Source organism: Bufo bufo, chromosome 6 (genome assembly GCF_905171765.1).
Source record: "Bufo bufo chromosome 6, aBufBuf1.1, whole genome shotgun sequence".
In the NCBI taxonomy this organism is placed as follows: Eukaryota; Metazoa; Chordata; class Amphibia; order Anura; family Bufonidae; genus Bufo; species Bufo bufo.
Window position 1 is genome coordinate 150,122,489 of NC_053394.1, and position 19,994 is coordinate 150,142,482.

The 19,994-nt window shown below is 44.0% G+C and overlaps 1 protein-coding gene across 6 annotated transcripts in view; it reads left to right on the plus strand.

The window, feature by feature from the left end:
* Positions 1–19,994, plus strand: part of RIPOR3 (RIPOR family member 3) — a 189,015-nt gene that overhangs the window by 141,188 nt on the left and 27,833 nt on the right. For all 6 annotated transcript variants that reach the window (XM_040434890.1, XM_040434887.1, XM_040434893.1 and 3 more), the window contains one exon: positions 6,596–6,741. In XM_040434890.1, the coding sequence (XP_040290824.1) occupies positions 6,596–6,741 (146 nt within the window). The remainder of the gene's footprint in view (positions 1–6,595; positions 6,742–19,994) is intronic.

Sequence of the window (19,994 nt, forward strand, 5' to 3'; positions counted from 1 at the left end):
ACTTTTAAACCGTTGCCCCTCTAATTTAAAACTATGTCCTCTTGTAGCAGTTTTTCTTCTTTTAAATATTCTCTCCTCTTTTACCTTGTTGATTCCCTTTATGTATTTAAAAGTTTCTATCATATCCCCTCTGTCTCGTCTTTCTTCCAAGCTATACATGTTAAAGGGGTTATCCCACTTAGCAGTTTCATACTTACCTGCTGCCATCGCGCGTTCACTTCCTGGATTCTGGCTGGGGGCGGGCTTCATCTTGATTGAAGTCTTCTCCCGGCCGGGCCGCACGCTGGACTGAACGCGCATGCTGCCGCGCATGCGCAATGTGACTTATTTCTGGCCAGTATAGTACAGAGCCGGCGTGCGCGTTCGCAGCTCTGTACTATTCTGGTCGGGAAGAAGTCACCGTCGCGCATGCGCGGCAGCGTGCGCGTTCAGGACAGCGAGTGGCCCGGCCGGGAGAAAAGAAGAAGTCTTCTGGGCAAGCGCGACCATCGGGATCTTGCGGAAGAGCGGTGGTCGTAACCAGGGGAGACCGAGTCACAACAATAAGGTAAGTGGGGATGAATTTTCTCCTAATCGGTGGGAATTTGTTAATAAAGTATATTTACAAAAATGATCACTGTCAAATCATTAACAGATTTAACAGTGATCATTATGATGGGATAACCCCTTTAAGGTCCTTTAATCTTTCCTGGTAAGTTTTATCCTGCAATCCATGTACTAGTTTAGTAGCTCTTCTCTGAACTCTCTCCAAAGTATCAATATCCTTCTGGAGATATGGTCCAGTACTGAGCACAATACTCCAAATGAGGTCTCACTAGTGCTCTGTAGAGCGGCATGAGCATCTCCCTCTTTCTACTGGTAATGCCTCTCCCTATACACCCAAGCATTCTGCTAGCATTTCCTGCTGCTCTATGATATTGTCTGCCTACCTTTAAGTCTTCTGAAATAATGACCCCTAAATCCCTTTCCTCAGATACTGAGGTTAGGACTGTATCACTGATTTTATATTCTGCTCTTGGGTTTTTACGCCCCAGGTGCATTATCTTGCACTTATCAACATTAAATTTTAGTTGCCAGATTTTTGACCATTCCTCTAGTTTTCCTAAATCCTTTTCCATTTGGTGTATCCCTCCAGGAACATCAACCCTGTTACAAATCTTTGTGTCATCAGCAAAAAGACACATCTTACCATCGAGGCCTTCTGCAATTTCGCTGATAAAGATATTAAACAATATGGGTCCCAGAGCAGATCTCTGAGGTACCCCACTGGTAACAAGACCATGGTCTGAATATACTCCATTGACTACAACCCTCTGTTGTCTGTCCCTCAGCCACTGCCTAATCCATTCAACAATATGGGAGTCCAAGCCCAAAGACTGCAATTTATTGATAAGCCTTCTATGTGGGACAGTATCAAAAGCCTTACTAAAGTCTAGATAAGCGATGTCTACTGCACCTCCGCCATCTATTATTTTAGTCACCCAATCAAAAGAATCAATAAGATTAGTTTGCCATGATCTCCATGAAGTAAACCCATGCTGTTTTTCATCTTTCAATCCATGGGATTTTAGATGTTCCACAATCCTCTCCTTAAGGCTCCATTCACATGTCCACAAAATGGGTCCGCATCCTTTCCGCAATTTTGCGGAATGGGTACGGACCTATTCATTCTCTATGGGGACGAAATGGATGCGGACAGCACACAGTGTGCTGTCTGCAGCCGCAATTGCGGAGCGCGGCCCCGATTTTGGGTCCGCAGCTCCGCAAAAAGATAGAGCATGTCCTATTCTTGTCCGCAGCTTGCGGACAAGAATAGGCATTTCAATGGGGGTGCCGGGCTGGTGTGTTGCGGACCCGCAATTTGCGGGTCCGCAACACACCACGGATGTGTGAATGCAGCCTAAGTATGGTTTCCATTAATTTCCCCACTATTGATGTCAGGCTTACTGGCCTATAGTTGCCCGATTCCTGCCTACTACCTTTCTTGTGAATGGGCACAACATTTGCTAATTTCCAATCTTCTTTGGCGATTCCTGTTGCCAGTGATTGGTTAAATAAATCTGTTAATGGGTTTGCTAGTTCCCAGCTGAGCTCTTTTAATAGCTTTGGGTGTATCCCATCAGGCCCCTGTGACTTATTTGTATTAATTTTAGACAGCTGACTTAGAACCTCTTCCTCTGTAAAGACACATGCATCAAAAGATTCATTAGTCTTCTTTCCTAACTGAGGTCCTTTTCCTTAATTTTCCTTTGTAAAAACTGAACAGAAGTATTCATTGAGGCAGTCAGCTAGTTCTTTATCTTCTTCTATATACCTTCCTCCTTTTGTTTTTAATTTTGCAATTCCTTGTTTTAGTTTTCTTTTTTCATTTATGTATCTGAAGAATGCCTTATCGCCTTTTTTCCCTGACTGAGCTAATTTCTCTTCTGCCTGTACTTTAGAAGCTTTTATAACTTGTTTGGCCTCTCTCTGCCTAATCTTATAAATTTGCCTGTCATCCTCGTTTGTTTTTTTAATATAATTCCTAAATGCTATCTTTTTGTTTTTAATGATTTTGGCCACTTCTGCTGAGTACCACAGTGGTCTCTTCCTTTTTTTGCTTTTACTGACAAGCCTAATACAATTTTCTGTTGCCTTCAATAGTGCCACTTTTAAGTAGTCCCATTTCTCCTGGACTCCAATGAAACTGTTCCAATCTGATAGGGACTCGTATACCACTAATCTAATTTTAGAAAAGTCCGTTTTTCTAAAATCTAAAACTTTTGTTTTTGTGTTGTGTGACTCAGTCACTGTACTTATAGTAAACCACACTGACTGGTGATCACTAGATCCCAAGCTTTCCCCTACAGTAATATCAGATACCAAATTCCCATTTGTGAATACTAAATCTAAAATGGCCTCCTTCCGGGTTGGCTCCTCAACTACTTGCTGTAGAGATAATCCCAGTAGGGAATTTAGAATATCTGTACTCCTGGCAGAACTAGCTATTTTGGTTTTCCAGTTTACATCAGGAAGATTGAATTCTCCCATAATGATAATTTCCCCCTTCAATGTCATTTTAGCTATTTCCTCAACTAGTAGATCATCTAATTCTTTGACTTGACTAGGTGGTCTATATATCACACCTACACGAGTTACCTTATGATTATCAAGCTGCAAGGTAACCCAAACTGACTCTAAATGGTTCTCGCTAACTTGTATCAAATTAGATTTTATGCTATCTTTCACATGCAGGGCCACCCCTCCACAAAGAATTAAATGTTACCATGTTTTTATTGAACACATCATGTAAACATTCACAGTGCAGGTGGAAAAGTATGTGAACCCCTAGACTAATGACATCTCCAGGAACTAATTGGAGTGAGGTGTCAGCCAACTGGAGTCCAATCAATGAGATGAGATTGGAGGTGTTGGTTACAGCTGCCCTGCCCTAGAAAAAACACACACCAGTTCTGGGTTTGCTTTTCACAAGAAGCATTGCCTGATGTGAATGATGCCCCGCACAAAAGAGCTCCCAGAAGACCTACAATTAAGAATTGTTGACTTGCATAAAGCTGGAAAGGGTTATAAAAGTATCTCCAAAAGCCTTGCTGTTCATCAGTCCACGGTAAGACAAATTGTCTATAAATGGAGAAAGTTCAGCACTGCTGCTACTCTCCCTAGGAGTGGCCATCCTGTAAAGATGACTTCAAGAGCACAGCGCAGACTGCTCAATGAGGTGAAGAAGAATCCTAGAGTGTCAGCTAAAGACTTACAAAAGTCTCTGGCATATGCTAACATCCCTGTTAGCGAATCTACAATACGTAAAACACTAAACAAGAATGGATTTCATGGGAGGATACCACAGAGGAAGCCACTGCTGTCCAAAAAAACATTGCTGCACGTTTACAGTTTGCACAAGAGCACCTGGATGTTCCACAGCAGTACTGGCAAAATATTCTATGGACAGATGAAACCAAAGTTGAGTTGTTTGGAAGAAACACACAACACTATGTGTGGAGAAAAAGAGGCACAGCACACCAACATCAAAACCTCATCCCAACTGTGAAGTATGCTGGTGGGGGCATCATGGTTTGGGGCTGCTTTGCTGCGTCAGTGCCTGGATGGATTGCTATCATCGAAGGAAAAATGAATTCCCAAGTTTATCAAGACATTTTGCAGGAGAACTTAAGGGCATCTGTCCACCAGCTGAAGCTCAACACAAGATGGGTGTTGCAACAGGACAACGACCCAAAGCATAGAAGTAAATCAACAACAGAATGGCTTAAACAGAAGAAAATACGCCTTCTGGAGTGGCCCAGTCAGAGTTCTGACCTTAACCTGATTGAGATGCTGTGGCATGACCTCAAGGATGCGATTCACACCAGACATCCCAAGAATATTGCTGAACTTAAACAGTTCTGTAAAGAGGAATGGTCAAGAATTACTCCTGACCGTTGTGCACATCTGATCTGCAACTACAGGAAACGTTTGGTTGAAGTTATTGCTGCCAAAGGAGGTTCAACCAGTTATTAAATCCAAGGGTTCACATACTTTTTCCACCTGCACTGTGAATGTTTACATGGTGTGTTCAATAAAAACATGGTAACATTTAAAGGGAGTCTGTCATCAAAGTTTCACCTTTTTAACCCTTCCCATAGCTTTCTAGCAGCCTTACAGTTAATAAAAACGTTACCTTTATGAGCAATCCTGGACTTATAAAACCGGCAAAAAACAACTTAGTAGCATATGCAAATGAGGGCTCGCAAGTGCCCAGGGTCGGCGTTACCCTCGTAGGTGCCCAGCTAGCTCAGCCTTATCGTCGCTTCCCCCCGCCCATTCTTTCCCTCTGACCGCCCATCTACTTACTTCTTGTTTCGCCGAGATCCCGCGCCTGCGCACTCAGTCCGTCGGCCGGCGCACTGCGATGCCCATTCCTTGTACGGCATCACAGTAATTAATGCGCATGCGCCGGCTTTGCGCCATTAGCCGGCGAATGCGCATTAATTACTGTGATGCCGTACAAGGAGTGGGCATTGCAGTGCGCATGTACCGGCCGACGGACTGAGTGCGCAGGCGCGGGATCTCGGCAAAACAAGAATTAAGTAGATGGGTGGTCAGAGGGAAAGGATGGGCGGTCAGAGGGAAAGAATGGGCAGGGGAAGCGACGATAAGGCTGAGCTAACTGGGCACCTACGAGGGTAACGCCGCCCCTGGGCACTTGCGAGCCCTCATTTGCATATGCTACTAAGTCCAGGATTGCTCATAAAGGTAATGTTTTTATTAACTGTAAGGCTGCTAGAAAGCTATGGGAAGGGTTAAAAAGGTGAAACTTTGATGACAGACTCCCTTTAATTCTTTGTGTGTTATTAGTTTAAGCAGACTGTGATTGTCTATTGTTGTGACTTAGATGAAGATCAGATAACATTTTATGACCAATTTGTGCAGAAATCCATATCATTCCAAAGGGTTTACATACTTTTTCTTGCAACTGTATCTGATGGTGCCAGTGCCATGTTGCACGTACCATAATGTAGGGATATACAGCTACCGCTGCTCTCAGTGTCGGGCTGGGGTACCGTAGGACCATCATAATTAATTATTCTCCGGTCCCAACCCCAGTATTATTAATATAGACTAATTGGTTTTGATTCAAATGAAGAAATAGACCCTAGTAGCAAGTGATTGGCTCCAAAGGAATCTCCAAATGTTTTATTTTCTCCTGGGCCGTTGGGTCCCACTGTGGTATGAGACCCTGGACTTTATTTAAAATAAAAAATAAAAAAGCAGTTTTTAAATTTTATGCTGCTCTGTGTTTGTGGCAGGACAGATCTACTAGAATTTGCACCAGAATTTGTTTTAAATCATATCTCAAAAGAGGTTGCATAGATTTGATTTTCTGGTGCACAGACTTAGAAGATGCATCAAACATATTTATGAGTCCTTCCACTTACATCAGTGCATTTCTAAGACTGGCATGTGAAATCCCTCATAGTCTTTATGGCTGTTCCCATCAGTTGCTGTCAGCTGATACAAAATGTCTTTGCTGTTCATATAAGTGCCTGTTCTATACTGTAGAGTCACAGAACGGCAGCAGAGTAGTTAGACTAACAATTCCCAGATGTCCAGAAACATATGGAACCTTTAAACAGTATTTATGGCATCTGACCGACCTCGAAGACACCCCTCAGTGTTAAAGGTCTATAGGGTAAAAAGGTATGCATACCTTACATAATATATGTGTACTCAGTGCATAGATGGCTTAGCCTGGCGCACCGTGGCAGGTCGAATGTAACCAGCAGTCCTCCAATAAATCTACATGGAAAGCCTAGACAGATGTGCGACTTTACTGCAATACCTGGAATGAATCAGGGATTTTATTTACATTCTTCGTCATGGGCCACAAAAATAAATCAGATCCTTTGTAAATTGTCCCGAACAAATATCTCCACTAAAAGGTATCCTCCAGCTGTCTTGACCACCGTAGTTCATATGCATGAAGAGGAAGCCGTCAGTCAGGCAGAGATCCTACAGCCTCTTTTTATCTATAGGATTGTCAGAATGATGAGACCATTAAGACTGAGAATAAGATCTCCTATTTTCCTCCATTTTTCAGGTCATAGAGCTACGCGGCTTGACCACCATCATGGTGGGGGTTGTGACTTGTGACAGTGCTGACTTTTTTACCACTCGGCCAAGGGTCATCATTGTAGACATCACAGAGCTGGGGACCATTAAGCTGCAGTTGGAGGTTACATGGAAGTAAGTGGATTTGATTGTTCAAAGTCCAGTCTGGATATCACTGTATTATAGAATCACAAAGTATGAAACGGGCTGACCATGTCATTACCATAGCAGCACAACTCCTTCGAAAAATATATAAACACGCATTAAATACATTAATAATACATGAAAACAATAGACAACTAATTATGGATAATATTGACCAGAATGTTTATTTAGGGTTAAAAAATAAATTGGATAAATTGGAATAAACATAACATTTCATAAATAAATACCTCATCACACTGAATACTCATGTAACAACTAATAAGTTAACCCTTAAAAGAGGAGGTTCCAAGGGAGTGTGCGGCCATGTCCCCCCCCCCCAGTAAAAGCTCTGGGGGGCCCTAACATTCTCTCGATCCTGAGAAAGAGGGTCTCCAGGGCACCCCCATTAAAAGCTTGTGCTTATACTATAATTAAACTAATAAAGATGATCTGCTCTGTATGGCTATGTTCACAGTAGCATTATGAAGTGAGTTCACCGTATACGGTATTGCCGGACAAGGACAGGCACTGCTGGATCTCCATTATGTCCACTATAATGGGATTAGATGGTGAACCATCCCATTTCCAGCATAAATGCCGGTTTTTGGACGACAAATGACGCTGCATTCAGTGGTTTTTGTCTGGTCGACAGCCAGCATTTATGCCACAACAGCCTACCGGAACTGGCTGCTGAATTTCTCAATGCTAATGTGAAACTAGCATAAAGGATCTGAGCAGAAGCCTGTTATTCTAGAGAATTTCAGACTTAGGACTCAAGCTGGAGTAAACAATTATAACTGTCCCCAAATGGAGCAGAGCAGCAGTGAAAAGTATGTTAATCCTATCCTCTGACTCTTCTAGAAATCCTAAGTATCCTTGTAATACGTCTCACAGTTGGGTTCAGATGGAGCAGATACCGATATGTTGTAGATATTTTTGCTACTAGTCCATACAGGAATGGGGCTTGCAGAAATTCTTGCATATGCTGCAGAAACAACTGCATTCAGTATATAGAATGGGTCAGACATTTTGAACAGTGGGGGTCTGGGTGCTGAGATCTCCTTTGATCTCTGAAACAAATGTGCAGAAGTGTTCAGATGAGTGCTGTGCCCCATCAGCTTTGATCGACTCTCCTCATAAGCTGATGTCTGGATCATAGCGGTCTGTGAGCTGATTACAGCTGAAGGAGCGAAGCACTAACCCAAGCACATCTGCACCTTTGTTTCAGTGAGCGGTGGGGGTCCTCTGACCCCCTGTGATCAAAACTTCTGACATGTCTCTATGAGGCATCAAACATTTTGTGAAACTGCAATTAGTTACATTTCTGCATCAAATCTGCCAGGCCAACATAGCTTTATTTTCAGTTATTCGGTTGCCAGTATTGAAAGTCTATTTATACAGTTTTATAGTTTTCCATATATCTATAGATTAGATATTTAGGAATCAGGAAAAAATGGGTAAGAACAATAACCGCTTGGGTTGTAATGGCTGCCACATAGATCCTCACCCACACAAGAAATTTTTACACAGAAGATTATGGGTCAACGACTTATTTTTTTTTGTTCTTAAACATCTGCTGATCTAGTGCAGCGGTAGATAACATTTCCAGATATACCATATACAGGTGAAACTTGAAAAATTAGAATATCGTGCAAAAGTCCATTTATTTCAGTAATGCAAATGAAAAGGAATCGCATTAATGCAGCTTAAAATTAGAATTTTGTGAAAAGGTTCAATATTCTAGGCTCAAAGTCTCACACTCTAGTCAGCTAATTAATCCATACCCCCTGAGCAAAGGGTACCTGAGATTGTGACTTTGGCGTTTCATAAGCTATAAGCCATAATCATCCAAATTATAACAAATAAAGGCTTGAAATATCTCGCTTTGCATGTAATCAGTCTATCTCATATGTTAGTTTCACTTTTTAAGTTGCATTGCTGAAATAAATTAACTTTGCACAATATTCTAATTTTTCGAGTTTCACCTGTATGTCAAAATTTTCCTCGACCTCGGCAGAACTTTAGATCTGTCACAGTATAGTCCACTGTTCATCCAGTGGATGAGAGCAACAAGTTTGAAGGGTCCGTTTATAACATAGGAAAATGCTGATCATCTACGCTGCTTTCTGCACTATTTTCGAATCTATTTTAGCTGTTCTTATAAAATGAATAAAAGAAACACTATTGCCCATATTGCACAGATTCTGGAGGTCATCACAGTACAGCTAATGGTGTTCATTGGGTCCAAGGTAGATATTAAAGGGCTGAGGTTTTTGGGTTGTCGTAACAAATTCCACACTTGGCCACTACATACTGCCTGGTATAAATGCTACATCTCTGCAAAACAGCAGAGCTCACTCTGTACAGATGTATTTGGCAGTACTGAAAGATTGGTAGAGGTTTATAGCACGAACATAGTCATTTATTGATAGCAAACAGAGATCATGAAAATGGTAATAATAATAATAATAATAATATTTATTTATATAGCGCCACCATATTCCGCAGCGCTTTACAAATTCATAGGGTTCATGTACGAAACAAAAGTAACTGGCTAATGTGCAACTGAAACACTAGGAGTCAGGGCCCTGCTCGCAAGAGCTTACAATCTATGAGGACTTGGAGGTGACACATAAGGTAGTTGATTGTGATAAGTAGGATTTGAGACATTTTTGAACTGACAGGAGTGGTGCCGGCCAATCTGCTTCTGCTAGAGGATCGAGTTCAGGCCAGAGGAGTTGGTGGGGGGCAGGTTTAGTCGGGGAATAGTCAGTTTAGGTAGCTTGATAAGACTGCCTGAAAAGATGTGTTTTTAAGGCACGTTTGAAGGTGGAGAAGTTGTGAATTGACCTAGTATTCCGGGGCAGAGTATTCCAGAGAGTAGGTGCAGCTCGAGAAAAGTCTTGAAGACGGGAGTGAGAGGTACGAATTATGGAGGTTATTAATCTTAGGTCTCTAACAGAACGGAACGGCATTTTAACACAAAGTAGCACCCTTCAGGCCTTCACCAGTTTTCTTATGTGAAAATTTGCACATTTTCTGTTTCCACTTTTCAAAAAAGTGGATCCTGTTGGGCCCCAGCTTTATTTTAATTTGTTCCAGAAACTGGTGTAAATTATGCCTAAGATCTACACCAGCTTGTAGCTGGCATAGATTTCAGTACTGATGCATGGACCTCACCACAATTATTAAGATATGTGACCTTCTTAAAATTTGTGGTACATTTAACGCTAGCGGTTAACTGATATATAAAATACTCATCTTAACAAATGTTCCCCAATGTCTATTGGAAGTTAGCATAACCTTTCTTTATCTAATTTAGTTTCCAACCTTTTTAGTTTTGAGATTTTGTCAGTTATTCTTCATTGCTCCTAGAGGCTCATTTGCATATATTAAAACATCCTTTTTCTCAGCAATGCGGGCACATATGAACATGGGACCAACACAGATGCCTTCAGCTGCCAAGCGCACATGTAACAGGTCAGCCAGTGTCATAGGTACAAATCTGCTGACAGATGCCCTTTAAGTCATTTTTAATTGATCATCAAAGAAACCCAGACGAGCAGATAACATGAAGAAGCACATATTTATCTTAAGATCTATTAAAAAGATGACATTTGCCTCTTGCTTTTTCCCATGCTCTGGCATTGTAGTATACTGACTCGCTGAAGTCATACAACTCTGCACCAGCGATGGAGATTTGTCCTGGCAGGACGCGCCTTGAATTACCGTACAGCACAACATTTCCTGGCACTATTGTTGTCAGAAGGTTTTATACGTTTCTTTTCTTCTGTACTGATCATTGGGAATGTTTGACCCAAATCTCGGCAGGAGGGACACAGAGAGAAAGGTCTTGCAGACCCTCCCCATAGAGGGATGATAAATTATACATTCTGTAAGTTGCATGCTGCTGACATAGAATCCAATGCAAACAGTGTAAGATATCCCGCAGTGTCAGGAAACAACATTTGCAGATTCAACACGCTACATGCTGGCTTTAACCCTTCTCTGTCATAGACAAATGCTGGCTGGTAACAACCATACTCCAATAAACTCCTCTAGGATCTGCAGAACTAAGCGCTCTTCATTTGGCCTGTTGGGTAGTCTGCAATCTCTGGGTTCTGCTTACATTCATATGAAATCTACATATAATGTTAAAGGGGTATTCAGCTTTTAATAATGACATCCTATTCTCAGGAGCGGCCATCAATATCAGATCGGCGGAGCTCCAACAACCTGCATCCCCACCAATCAGTTGTTTCAGAGTAGCCCAGGTGCCAAGTACACATCTCCATCCATTGTGTAGTGGAGGGAGCCTGGTAACTGCAGTGCTGCTGTCATTGAATTGAATGGGAGCAGTGCTGCAGTCACCACTGCTCCATGGGCACCGGAGCTGATGCAGGGTGTCAGATAAAATCCGATCCATTGCTTGACTTGATCATGTCTTATACTCCAGTCACACCATGAGCTTTCTCTGTTAATAGCTTAGCTCCTATAATGCACTGCACTGCAATATACAGTATGTATACAGTAATATTGCGGTCCACATGTTTGCACAGGTTGGACACCCCTGATGTAATTGTAACACACTCTCAGCTGTGAGAACTGTTAGGTCAGGGCCTCTGAGTTTAAAAAAGTCCATTAGAAAGTTGCAGAACTTGTCATTATGTACTAAAACTCAATGTAAAACTAGAAAACTGATTGTGCCAGGAAGCAGGACATTGGGGGTCATTTATTAAGTACACGTCCCTTTTTTAACTGGCCGTGCGACAATACTTAGTCGGTCTCATGCCGTGTTTGCAGTTGGGATGGGGGCATGTTGAGGGCAGTGCCAGGATCGGGACTCTGGCACAGTCAAATTTACTAACATTTATTCCTGGAAACAGGCATAATCACTGCCAAAAAACGACACCAGCCATGCACAAGGACTGCCATAGATGTGCCTAATGTATGACAAAGCGCACACCTTGTCATAAATGAGACGAATCCTACAGCAGGGCAAAGGGTAAACTAACACCGGCGTAAAAAGCCGGTCTTTGTAAATGTGCCCCATTGTGCACTGCTGGGTTGTCTCTTCTGTCACCTGCACAGAGGTCACCAGCAGACCACAGACAGCATGTTATGAGAATAGTAGGCCATCCACATTATGTGATTTCAGCAGGACTGACCAGCCATCTAATGTGTAAAAAGGGGGTTCCTAAATGGCAGATGTATGTGGAAAGGGGAAATATTCAGCCAACAGATATATCATGTGCTTGACTAGACTTAAAGGGAACCTGTCACCTGGATTTGGGGTATAGAGCTGAGGACATGGGCTGCTAGATCACCGCTAGAACATCTGCAATATCCATTCCCCATAGCTCTGTGTGCTTTTATTGTGTCCAAAAAAACGATTTTTATAGATATGTAAATTAACCTTAGATGAGTCCTGTACGTGAGATGAGTCCAGCAACACCCACGGTGAGCAGCACAGGGAAGGAACACTATGCCAACACTGCACATGCGCTAGCTCGCGCATCACGAGGTTACGGCGCTCTAGCTTTGTGAAGTCGGGGAGCAAGGAGGAGATTCGGTGGATGTGGGGCGATGCTGGGCTCCTTCACAGTGGGCGTGGCTGGGCTCCGGAAACGTTAGTAGCCTCATTTACATATACTGTATATAAAATCGTTTTTTTTACACAATAAAAAGCACAGAGAGCTATGGGGACTGGATATTGCGGATATGCTAGGGGCGATCTAGCAGCCCATGTCCTCAGCTTTATACCTTAAATCCAGGTGACAGGTTCCCTTTAAAGGGGTTGTCCAGTTCCCAATATTAATGACCTGTCCTCAAATTAGGTCAGGAATATCAGGTTGGCAGGAGTCCAACTTCCAGCAGCTGATAGGTGGGGGTGCTTGGAGTTGTACCTTCACCGATCTGATATTGATGACCTATCCTGAGGATAAGACGGAAAACTGGATAACCCATTTAATCTGCTGTGATCAGTGACAAGGTAGGACTAATGGGGGCTGAGCAGTTGTTTTTCGCACAGGCTCAGCCCACTCACAGCTGTGCAGAAAACCCAGCCATGAAAGAGTCTGGCAAGATCCTATCTTGTTGGAAGATAAAAAAGCTCACGGACCAGAGAGATCGGGGACCAAGAGAATGGACGCGGGTCCTGGTGTGTGTAACAATACAGTCTGTCTAATCTGATTCTTGAAATGTGGGGCACATTAACAGGAAAGCCCCAGGTTACCATGCCCTAATGGTTACCATGAATAACCATATTTCAGGGCAGTGATGGCCAGTTCGTAGTGTTCGCCGACGAACACATGCGATCTGCCATCTTTAATCCCAAGTCCGGCGATGCAGAGGTAAGTCCTTACCTGTGCCTGCGCCGCGAGCCTTCATCGGGCTGTTCTCGGAAGTGCCTGCTCCCGGTGACCGCATGTGTTTCAGAGTGGCTCGCGGACTTACCTCTGCATTGCCGGACTTGGGAATAAAGATGGCAGCCCGCATGTGTTCATCGGTGAACACTACGAACTGGCCATCACTGTTTCAGGGATTGTCACCCATGTGGCATATGGCATATAAATGTATTGACTTGCTTCCTTCTCTCTTAGGGCTCATGCGCACGAGCATATCTACCCTGTGCCCATATTGCGGAGTGCTAACAGCGAGTCCGCAATATATGGGCACCGGCCATGTGCGATCCGTATGACTTGAATGGGTCCACAATCCCCAAGATTTAGAGTGGAGGTACAGATCGGAAGCACTACGGAGTGCTTCCTTGGGATTTCAGTTTGTGCTTCCGCACCACAAAAAAATAGAACATGTCCTATTTTTTTTGCGGCGTGGACCATCTCTTGCGGATCCATTCAAATGAATGAGTCCGCATCTGCAAACAACACGCACACGGACCGTTTCCGTGCATTGCAGACCGCTATTTGCAGTCCACAGCACGGGCACAGGGCACACGCCTTACTGCTATGCCTGATGATCCATTCATGAAACAGGTAGCCCCGGATGACTATGTTCATACTCCAATAGGGTCATTAGCACAGAATAAAGCAGGAAGTTGGGTCACTAGATGTGTTCTCTTATATCAGGCACTGTCAATAGGCACTTCTCTGCGCAGTTTTTTTTTTTCTTTCTAATTTACCTCTTTGTGGATTTCTTCCTATATTGAGATTTGTGCTGTTTTCCCTTATGCTGTGTGCCTGCCTCGCTTCCCACCCCTCTCGCTGACTGCAACTTCAAACAATAGCTCAAACATCAACATAGATGTGAACTGGATTTCACGGCTTTCACATATTTTGTCTGAAAAAATGGTATGAATAAAACGTAAAAGAGGGAGGGGGTCTATAAACCAAGGCCAGACATGGGTGATCCGTGGCTCTCAGTTCTGCCGGTCCAAAGACCATTTAGATCTGAAGAAGACCAGCCCGCTTGAGTGCGGGTTCCTGAGAAAGGCAGCACAGGGAGGTTTACTCACCCCCTTCTTATTTAAATCCACCATAAAACTTTTTCATTGAGATGAACCTGGTATAAACAACCATACAGCAGAGAAAAAAATCACACACGGTACTGTGCGTTTCACACCATAGTCCTAGAAGTGGACTGCTTCTGTCGGTGTAGCAATAGTAGGCTGTCATAGAAAAAAGTCTCAGTCAAACCAATATGCCAAAAACACTTGAGATTTATCTCTATTGAATTAAATGGGGAAACTGCTTGTTACGGTAATTCCTATGGCGCTCTTTTACCATTGAAATGAGCAGGAGGAAAAACCATGTCAAAACCGGATTTAAAAAAATGTTGGAATCAAAACTGCATCCTAAAAAACACAAGGAGAGATAGTACCCAGAAAATCCTGACTTAGGCCTCTCACCCAAGCCTGTATTCTCTGCTCTGCACTGATGAGGGGCAATCACCCCAAAACAGCGGTCTGCAGATGAGGTGCTGGCTTATTTATTATCCGAGTCATGTCTCAAGGCCTATTTAAAGGGTCGAACATTGACTTATAGGATAGCTGCCTTACATATGGTGGCATCAGAGGCAGAGCTTGTTAAGAACTCATTTGCATCCCTTTCTTCCAAGAATTTCAGAGGAGCATGTATTGCCTATAAGTCTTCTCACTCCGATTAAGGGCTCGTTCAGACGAACGTTTTTTGCGTTCCGTATACGGTCCGTTTATTGCGTTCCGTATACGGTCCATATACGGAACCATTCATTTCAATGGGTCCACAAAAAAAAACCGGAATATACTCCGTGAGCATTCCGTTTCCGTATGTCTGCAATTCCGTTCCGCTAGATTTTGAGTCTCGTCCTATTCTTGTCCGCAAATCACGGTCCGTGGCTCCATTCAAGTCAATGGGTCCGCAAAAAAAACGGAACACATACGGAAATGCATCCGTATGTTTTCCGTATCCGTTTTTTGCGGAGCCATCTATTGAAAATGTTATGCCCAGCCCAATTTTTTCTATGTAATTACTGTATACTGTATATGCTATACGGAAAAACGGAACGCAAAAATGGAACCGAAACGGAAACAAAAAGTGGAACAATGGATCCGGAAAAAACGGCCCGCAAAACACTGAAAAAGCTATACGGTCGTGTGAAAGAAGCCTAAGGAGGTGTCTCCCCAAGGAGAGATAGTACCCCCAAATCCTGACTTAGGCCTCTCACCCAGTTAAGCCAGTACTCTCTGCTCTGCACTGATGCAAGGTATTTGTAAGTCAAAACCAGTGGGTCCAGAACAGAGAAGAGGTACAAAATATTTTTTACTTTTTCTCTCTATGTATCATTCCTGGTTTTACAAATACTGCTGGGAAATACTGACTGTGTGAAATTGGGTATATGATTTCTTCACCATCATAAAACCTGAAATCATGGTGCAGCATGTGCTCTGGTCTTGGGCTCCCCGGATCAGCTTTGGCAGGAAGTTGCAGAACCGTCTAGCTCAGGGTTGGCCAACCTGAGGCTCTCCAGCTGCTGCAAAACTACAACTCCCAGCATGCCCACACTGCCTACAGCTATTAGCCTACAGCTTGGCATGGTGGGAGTTGTAGTTTTGCAACAGCTGGAGAGCCTCATGTTGGCCATCCCTAGTCTAGCTACAGTGGTTTGACCAACAAAGTGACAGTGACAAAGTTATACAAACTCTGTGTTGAGGCTAGTTATCCGTCATCCAGGAGAGCCTGCAATCACTGATATACTGCACTGCATGATATTGAATTTATAATCTCTTTATAGGACTCTCTTCTATGGCTTCTTGGTACTAGCTCTGGCCTCCTCTTCAGCAGTGAGGGTGTGCGCACTTGGGTGTTTCTTCACCATTAAATGTAAAACCTATTCTTTTCATTCTGCTTGCTGTCAGTGAGCGGACACGGTAAAGGCTGAGATCTGGTCCGCTCCTACATTGTGGTGCATTATCGGTTAAACCTTCATGTGCGCTCATTAGATCATCACTAGAGGATTGTTGGAACACCTCCAGATCATGCACTGATGGCATGTGTAGATTAGTGAGGACCTGGGATGGTGCTGACCATTGTCCTGGATCAGATGTCTCATCACATATTCATGGCTGCTCATTGCAATTCTAACAAGCCCCAGAATATTAATACAGCCAGCGATGGCACGCTCTCCCGGACCTTTGATGTGAGATCCCCTTGGAATCTGACATTGCAAGATCCATTTTACTCCCTACTGCTGGGAGACCTTGGCTTATTAGAGCAACTCAATACATTGTGGAGGCCAAGAATAACAGCAGTGTGACCAGAGCGGCATTGATACATCCTTCTCCCTGGTAATCGGCAGCGCTCAGTGTGAATATGTAAATGTGCAATATTATGTAACATCAGCCCACTGTGTACCAGAAGCTGCTCCATTAAAGGGCCAGTTCAGTCTTCTGTTCATAAAGCTTAATCACTGTATAATGAAAGGTTAAGTGACTTTCTATTATAGTTTGTGTTTTAAATCTTCAAGATTCCTGCATGCTGTCACTGAATAGACAAATCCTCTAGATGCTTAAAGGATAACTGTCACATTTAGACCCTAATTTCAATTTTCATATATGTAGTTACTAATAACATGATATTCCAGAATCAGCTACTATTAGACTGACTTACCCCATATTTAATAAGATTCAGCCCTTAGCAACCAGTCTGCATAAAACTGCAATTTCACTATTCAGTTAAGATGGCCGCCACTGCCCTCACCCTGAGGCTAATCCCGCCTGCCCTCACTAGCCAGTAACAATAGCCCCCCAAAAGTGTCAGTAACCAGAGCTCTCCCCCTGAAGGGTTAATCTCCTGCAGCACAAAGAGGTCCTCTTACCACATGTTGCTTTCATTTATACACTGAGCAGATGGCAGATCTCCCTTCCCTGGTCTGCGCTGCTTCAACTCTGCATTCTCCAGCTCTGCTGAGTGAGGGAGCGTCTGCCAAGCGCAGGGAAGGGAGAAGTGCAAACAGCCCAGGCACTGTTATCAGCTGCTGGGGAGGATCTGGCTTTAATCATTTACTTACAGTCACTGGCTGTCAGTAATGTGACCTTGTACACAGCCTGCTTCTGCGTGCTCCGTCTATCAACAGATAGACGGACCCAGTGGCGGATCCAGAGCCTGGTCTCGGGAGGGGCACTTCCAGATTATTTTCTGTCCGCCGCCACAAAACAATGGTGCTTATAGAACAGACTACACAGTGTAGCGGTATACTATATATATTGTGTGGCACAGTGTAGGCTATATGTGTATAACATAAACATATTTCACATGAAAACTTACAGTTACTTGGCTTGGCCCTTGGGGATCTCGGACACCACTTCAATACTTGGCCGGGGGCTCGGCGGAGCTGATGTTGTGTTTTATCCTAATGAGAAAGATTTCATAATAAGGATTTGGAGAAGGGGCAGAGTAATAGCACAACAGGGAGAGGATGGTGCTGCTACTAGGGGGTCATACCATGTGGGAGTAATAAAGCCCACCATAATGCCCCCCAGTAGAAATAATTCTCCTTATAATGTGACAGTGCAAAAAATACCCCCTTGTAATGCTCCCAGTTGAGCAAATGTCCCCATAATGTGCCAGTATAAAATCCCTATACAGTGCCCCCAGTAAATGCCTCCGAAGTGCTCCTCTCCCCCCTTCTTCCTAGTGCCCCCCATAATGTACCAGTATAAAATGCCCCAGTAGATGCCCTCAGTTTCCCCCATAATTTGCAAGTATAAAATACCCCTTCTTAGTGCCCCCCGTAGATGACCCCATAGTACTCCTCTCCCCCCTTCCTCATAGTACCCACCATAATGTGTCCCAGTATAAAATTCTACTGTACAGAGTCCCCCATATAAAACACCTCTTCTTTGTTGCCTCAGTAGATGCCCCTATAGTTCCCCTTTATAACGTGCCAGTAATAACAGCCCCCCCATCATGTGCCAGTAATAACAGCCCCCCCATCATGTGCCAGTAATAACAGCCCCCCCATCATGTGCCAGTAATAACAGCCCCCCCATCATGTGCCAGTAATAACAGCCCCCCATCATGTGCCAGTAATGACAGCCCCCCCTTTTGCCAGTAATGACAGCCCCCCATTATGTGCCAGTAATGACAGTCCCTCATTATTTGCCAGTAATGACAGCCCCCCATTATGTGCCAGTAATGACAGCCCCCCATTATGTGCCAGTAATGACAGCCCCCCCATTATGTCCCAGTAATGACAGCCCCCCCATTATGTGCCAGTAGCCAGAGTCCCCCATTATGTGCCAGTAGCCAGAGACCCCCATTATGTGCCAGTAGCCAGAGACCCCCATTATGTGCCAGTAGCCAGAGACCCCCATTATGTGCCAGTATCCAGAGACCCCCATTATGTGCCAGTAGCCAGAGACCCCCATTATGTGCCAGTAGCCAGAGACCCCCATTATGTGCCAGTAGCCAGAGACCCCCATTATGTGCCAGTAGCCAGAGACCCCCATTACGTGCCAGTAGCCAGAGACCCCCATTATGTGCCAGTAGCCACCAGTATTGTACACAAAAAAAAATAAACACCTATACTTACCTCCTTGGCAGCGATGCGATGCAGGCCTTTTCCGGCCTGTGTCCCGCGCTGTACAGCTCAGGCAACGCGATGACGTCATTGCGCCGCCTGCGCCGGCCTCTGATAGGCTGCCGGCCTAGTGCCTGCAGCCTATTAGAGGAAGGGAAAGGGACACGCCTCTCCCTCCCCTGCCTCAGCACAGTCATCTGTATCGCTGTCCTGAGGACTTTAATACTGATGAATTTTCCTCTGGATAGGTCATCAGTATCTGATCGGTGGGGGTCTGAAACCCAGGACTCTTGATGATCAGCTGTTTGAGAAGGCACCAGCGCTTTTGTGAACACTGCAGCCTTCTCCATGCTCACCAAGCACAGTGCTGTACAGTGTATAGTGGCTGTGCTTGGTCACTGCAAGCACCACTGTCTTCTCAAACAGCTGATCAGACCCCCCCACCAATTAGATACTGATGACCTATTCCATAAAAGAGATTCTGTCAGCACATTTGACCATGCTGACAGACTTTTATAATCAGTAATAGTGTGAATATGGAATTCTATTCTGCTTGTTTATGCTCTTGCAAGTGCACTGTAGGCGGAACTTCACTGTGATGTGCTCTCTGCATTGAGCTGCTTCACAGCCCCTCCCTTCTGCTCTTAGTGACAACTGTAGTGCTCTCCTGGTTGGATGCTACTGCTGTCACTCAGAGCAGAGGGGCTGGGCTGTGAAGCAGCTCAATGCAGAGAGCACTTCCCAGTGAAGCTCTGCCTCCAGTGAACTTGCAAGAGCAGAATCATGCTGACTAAAAGTTAATATCCACACTACTACTGATATGAAAAGCTCCACTAAAGGTATATTTGTCCTGCTCTTCCCAGCCATTACCAAGTGCTGTCAACAGTTTATCACAGTAAAAACTGCTGACAGACTCCCTTTAATACCTGTCAAGATAAAAACTAGTTTCCATAGCTGCACAGCTCTTTACCAGAGAGAGCACTGATATCCTTAGGTTTCCTCCATACATTGTCGATTACGTGCAGTTTTTCAACGCTGAAAAACCACAGTGTAATACAGTACCAGCAAAGTGAATGTGACTTGACAAATCTTGTGTACACTGTGCGTATATTTTCAGTGGGAAAATTGTCCTACCGTGCGGTTTTAAAATCTGCAGCATATCAATTGTTTGTGTGATTCCGCACCTTAGATGTTGTGGCTTTTCCCATAGACTTCATTAGGGTTGT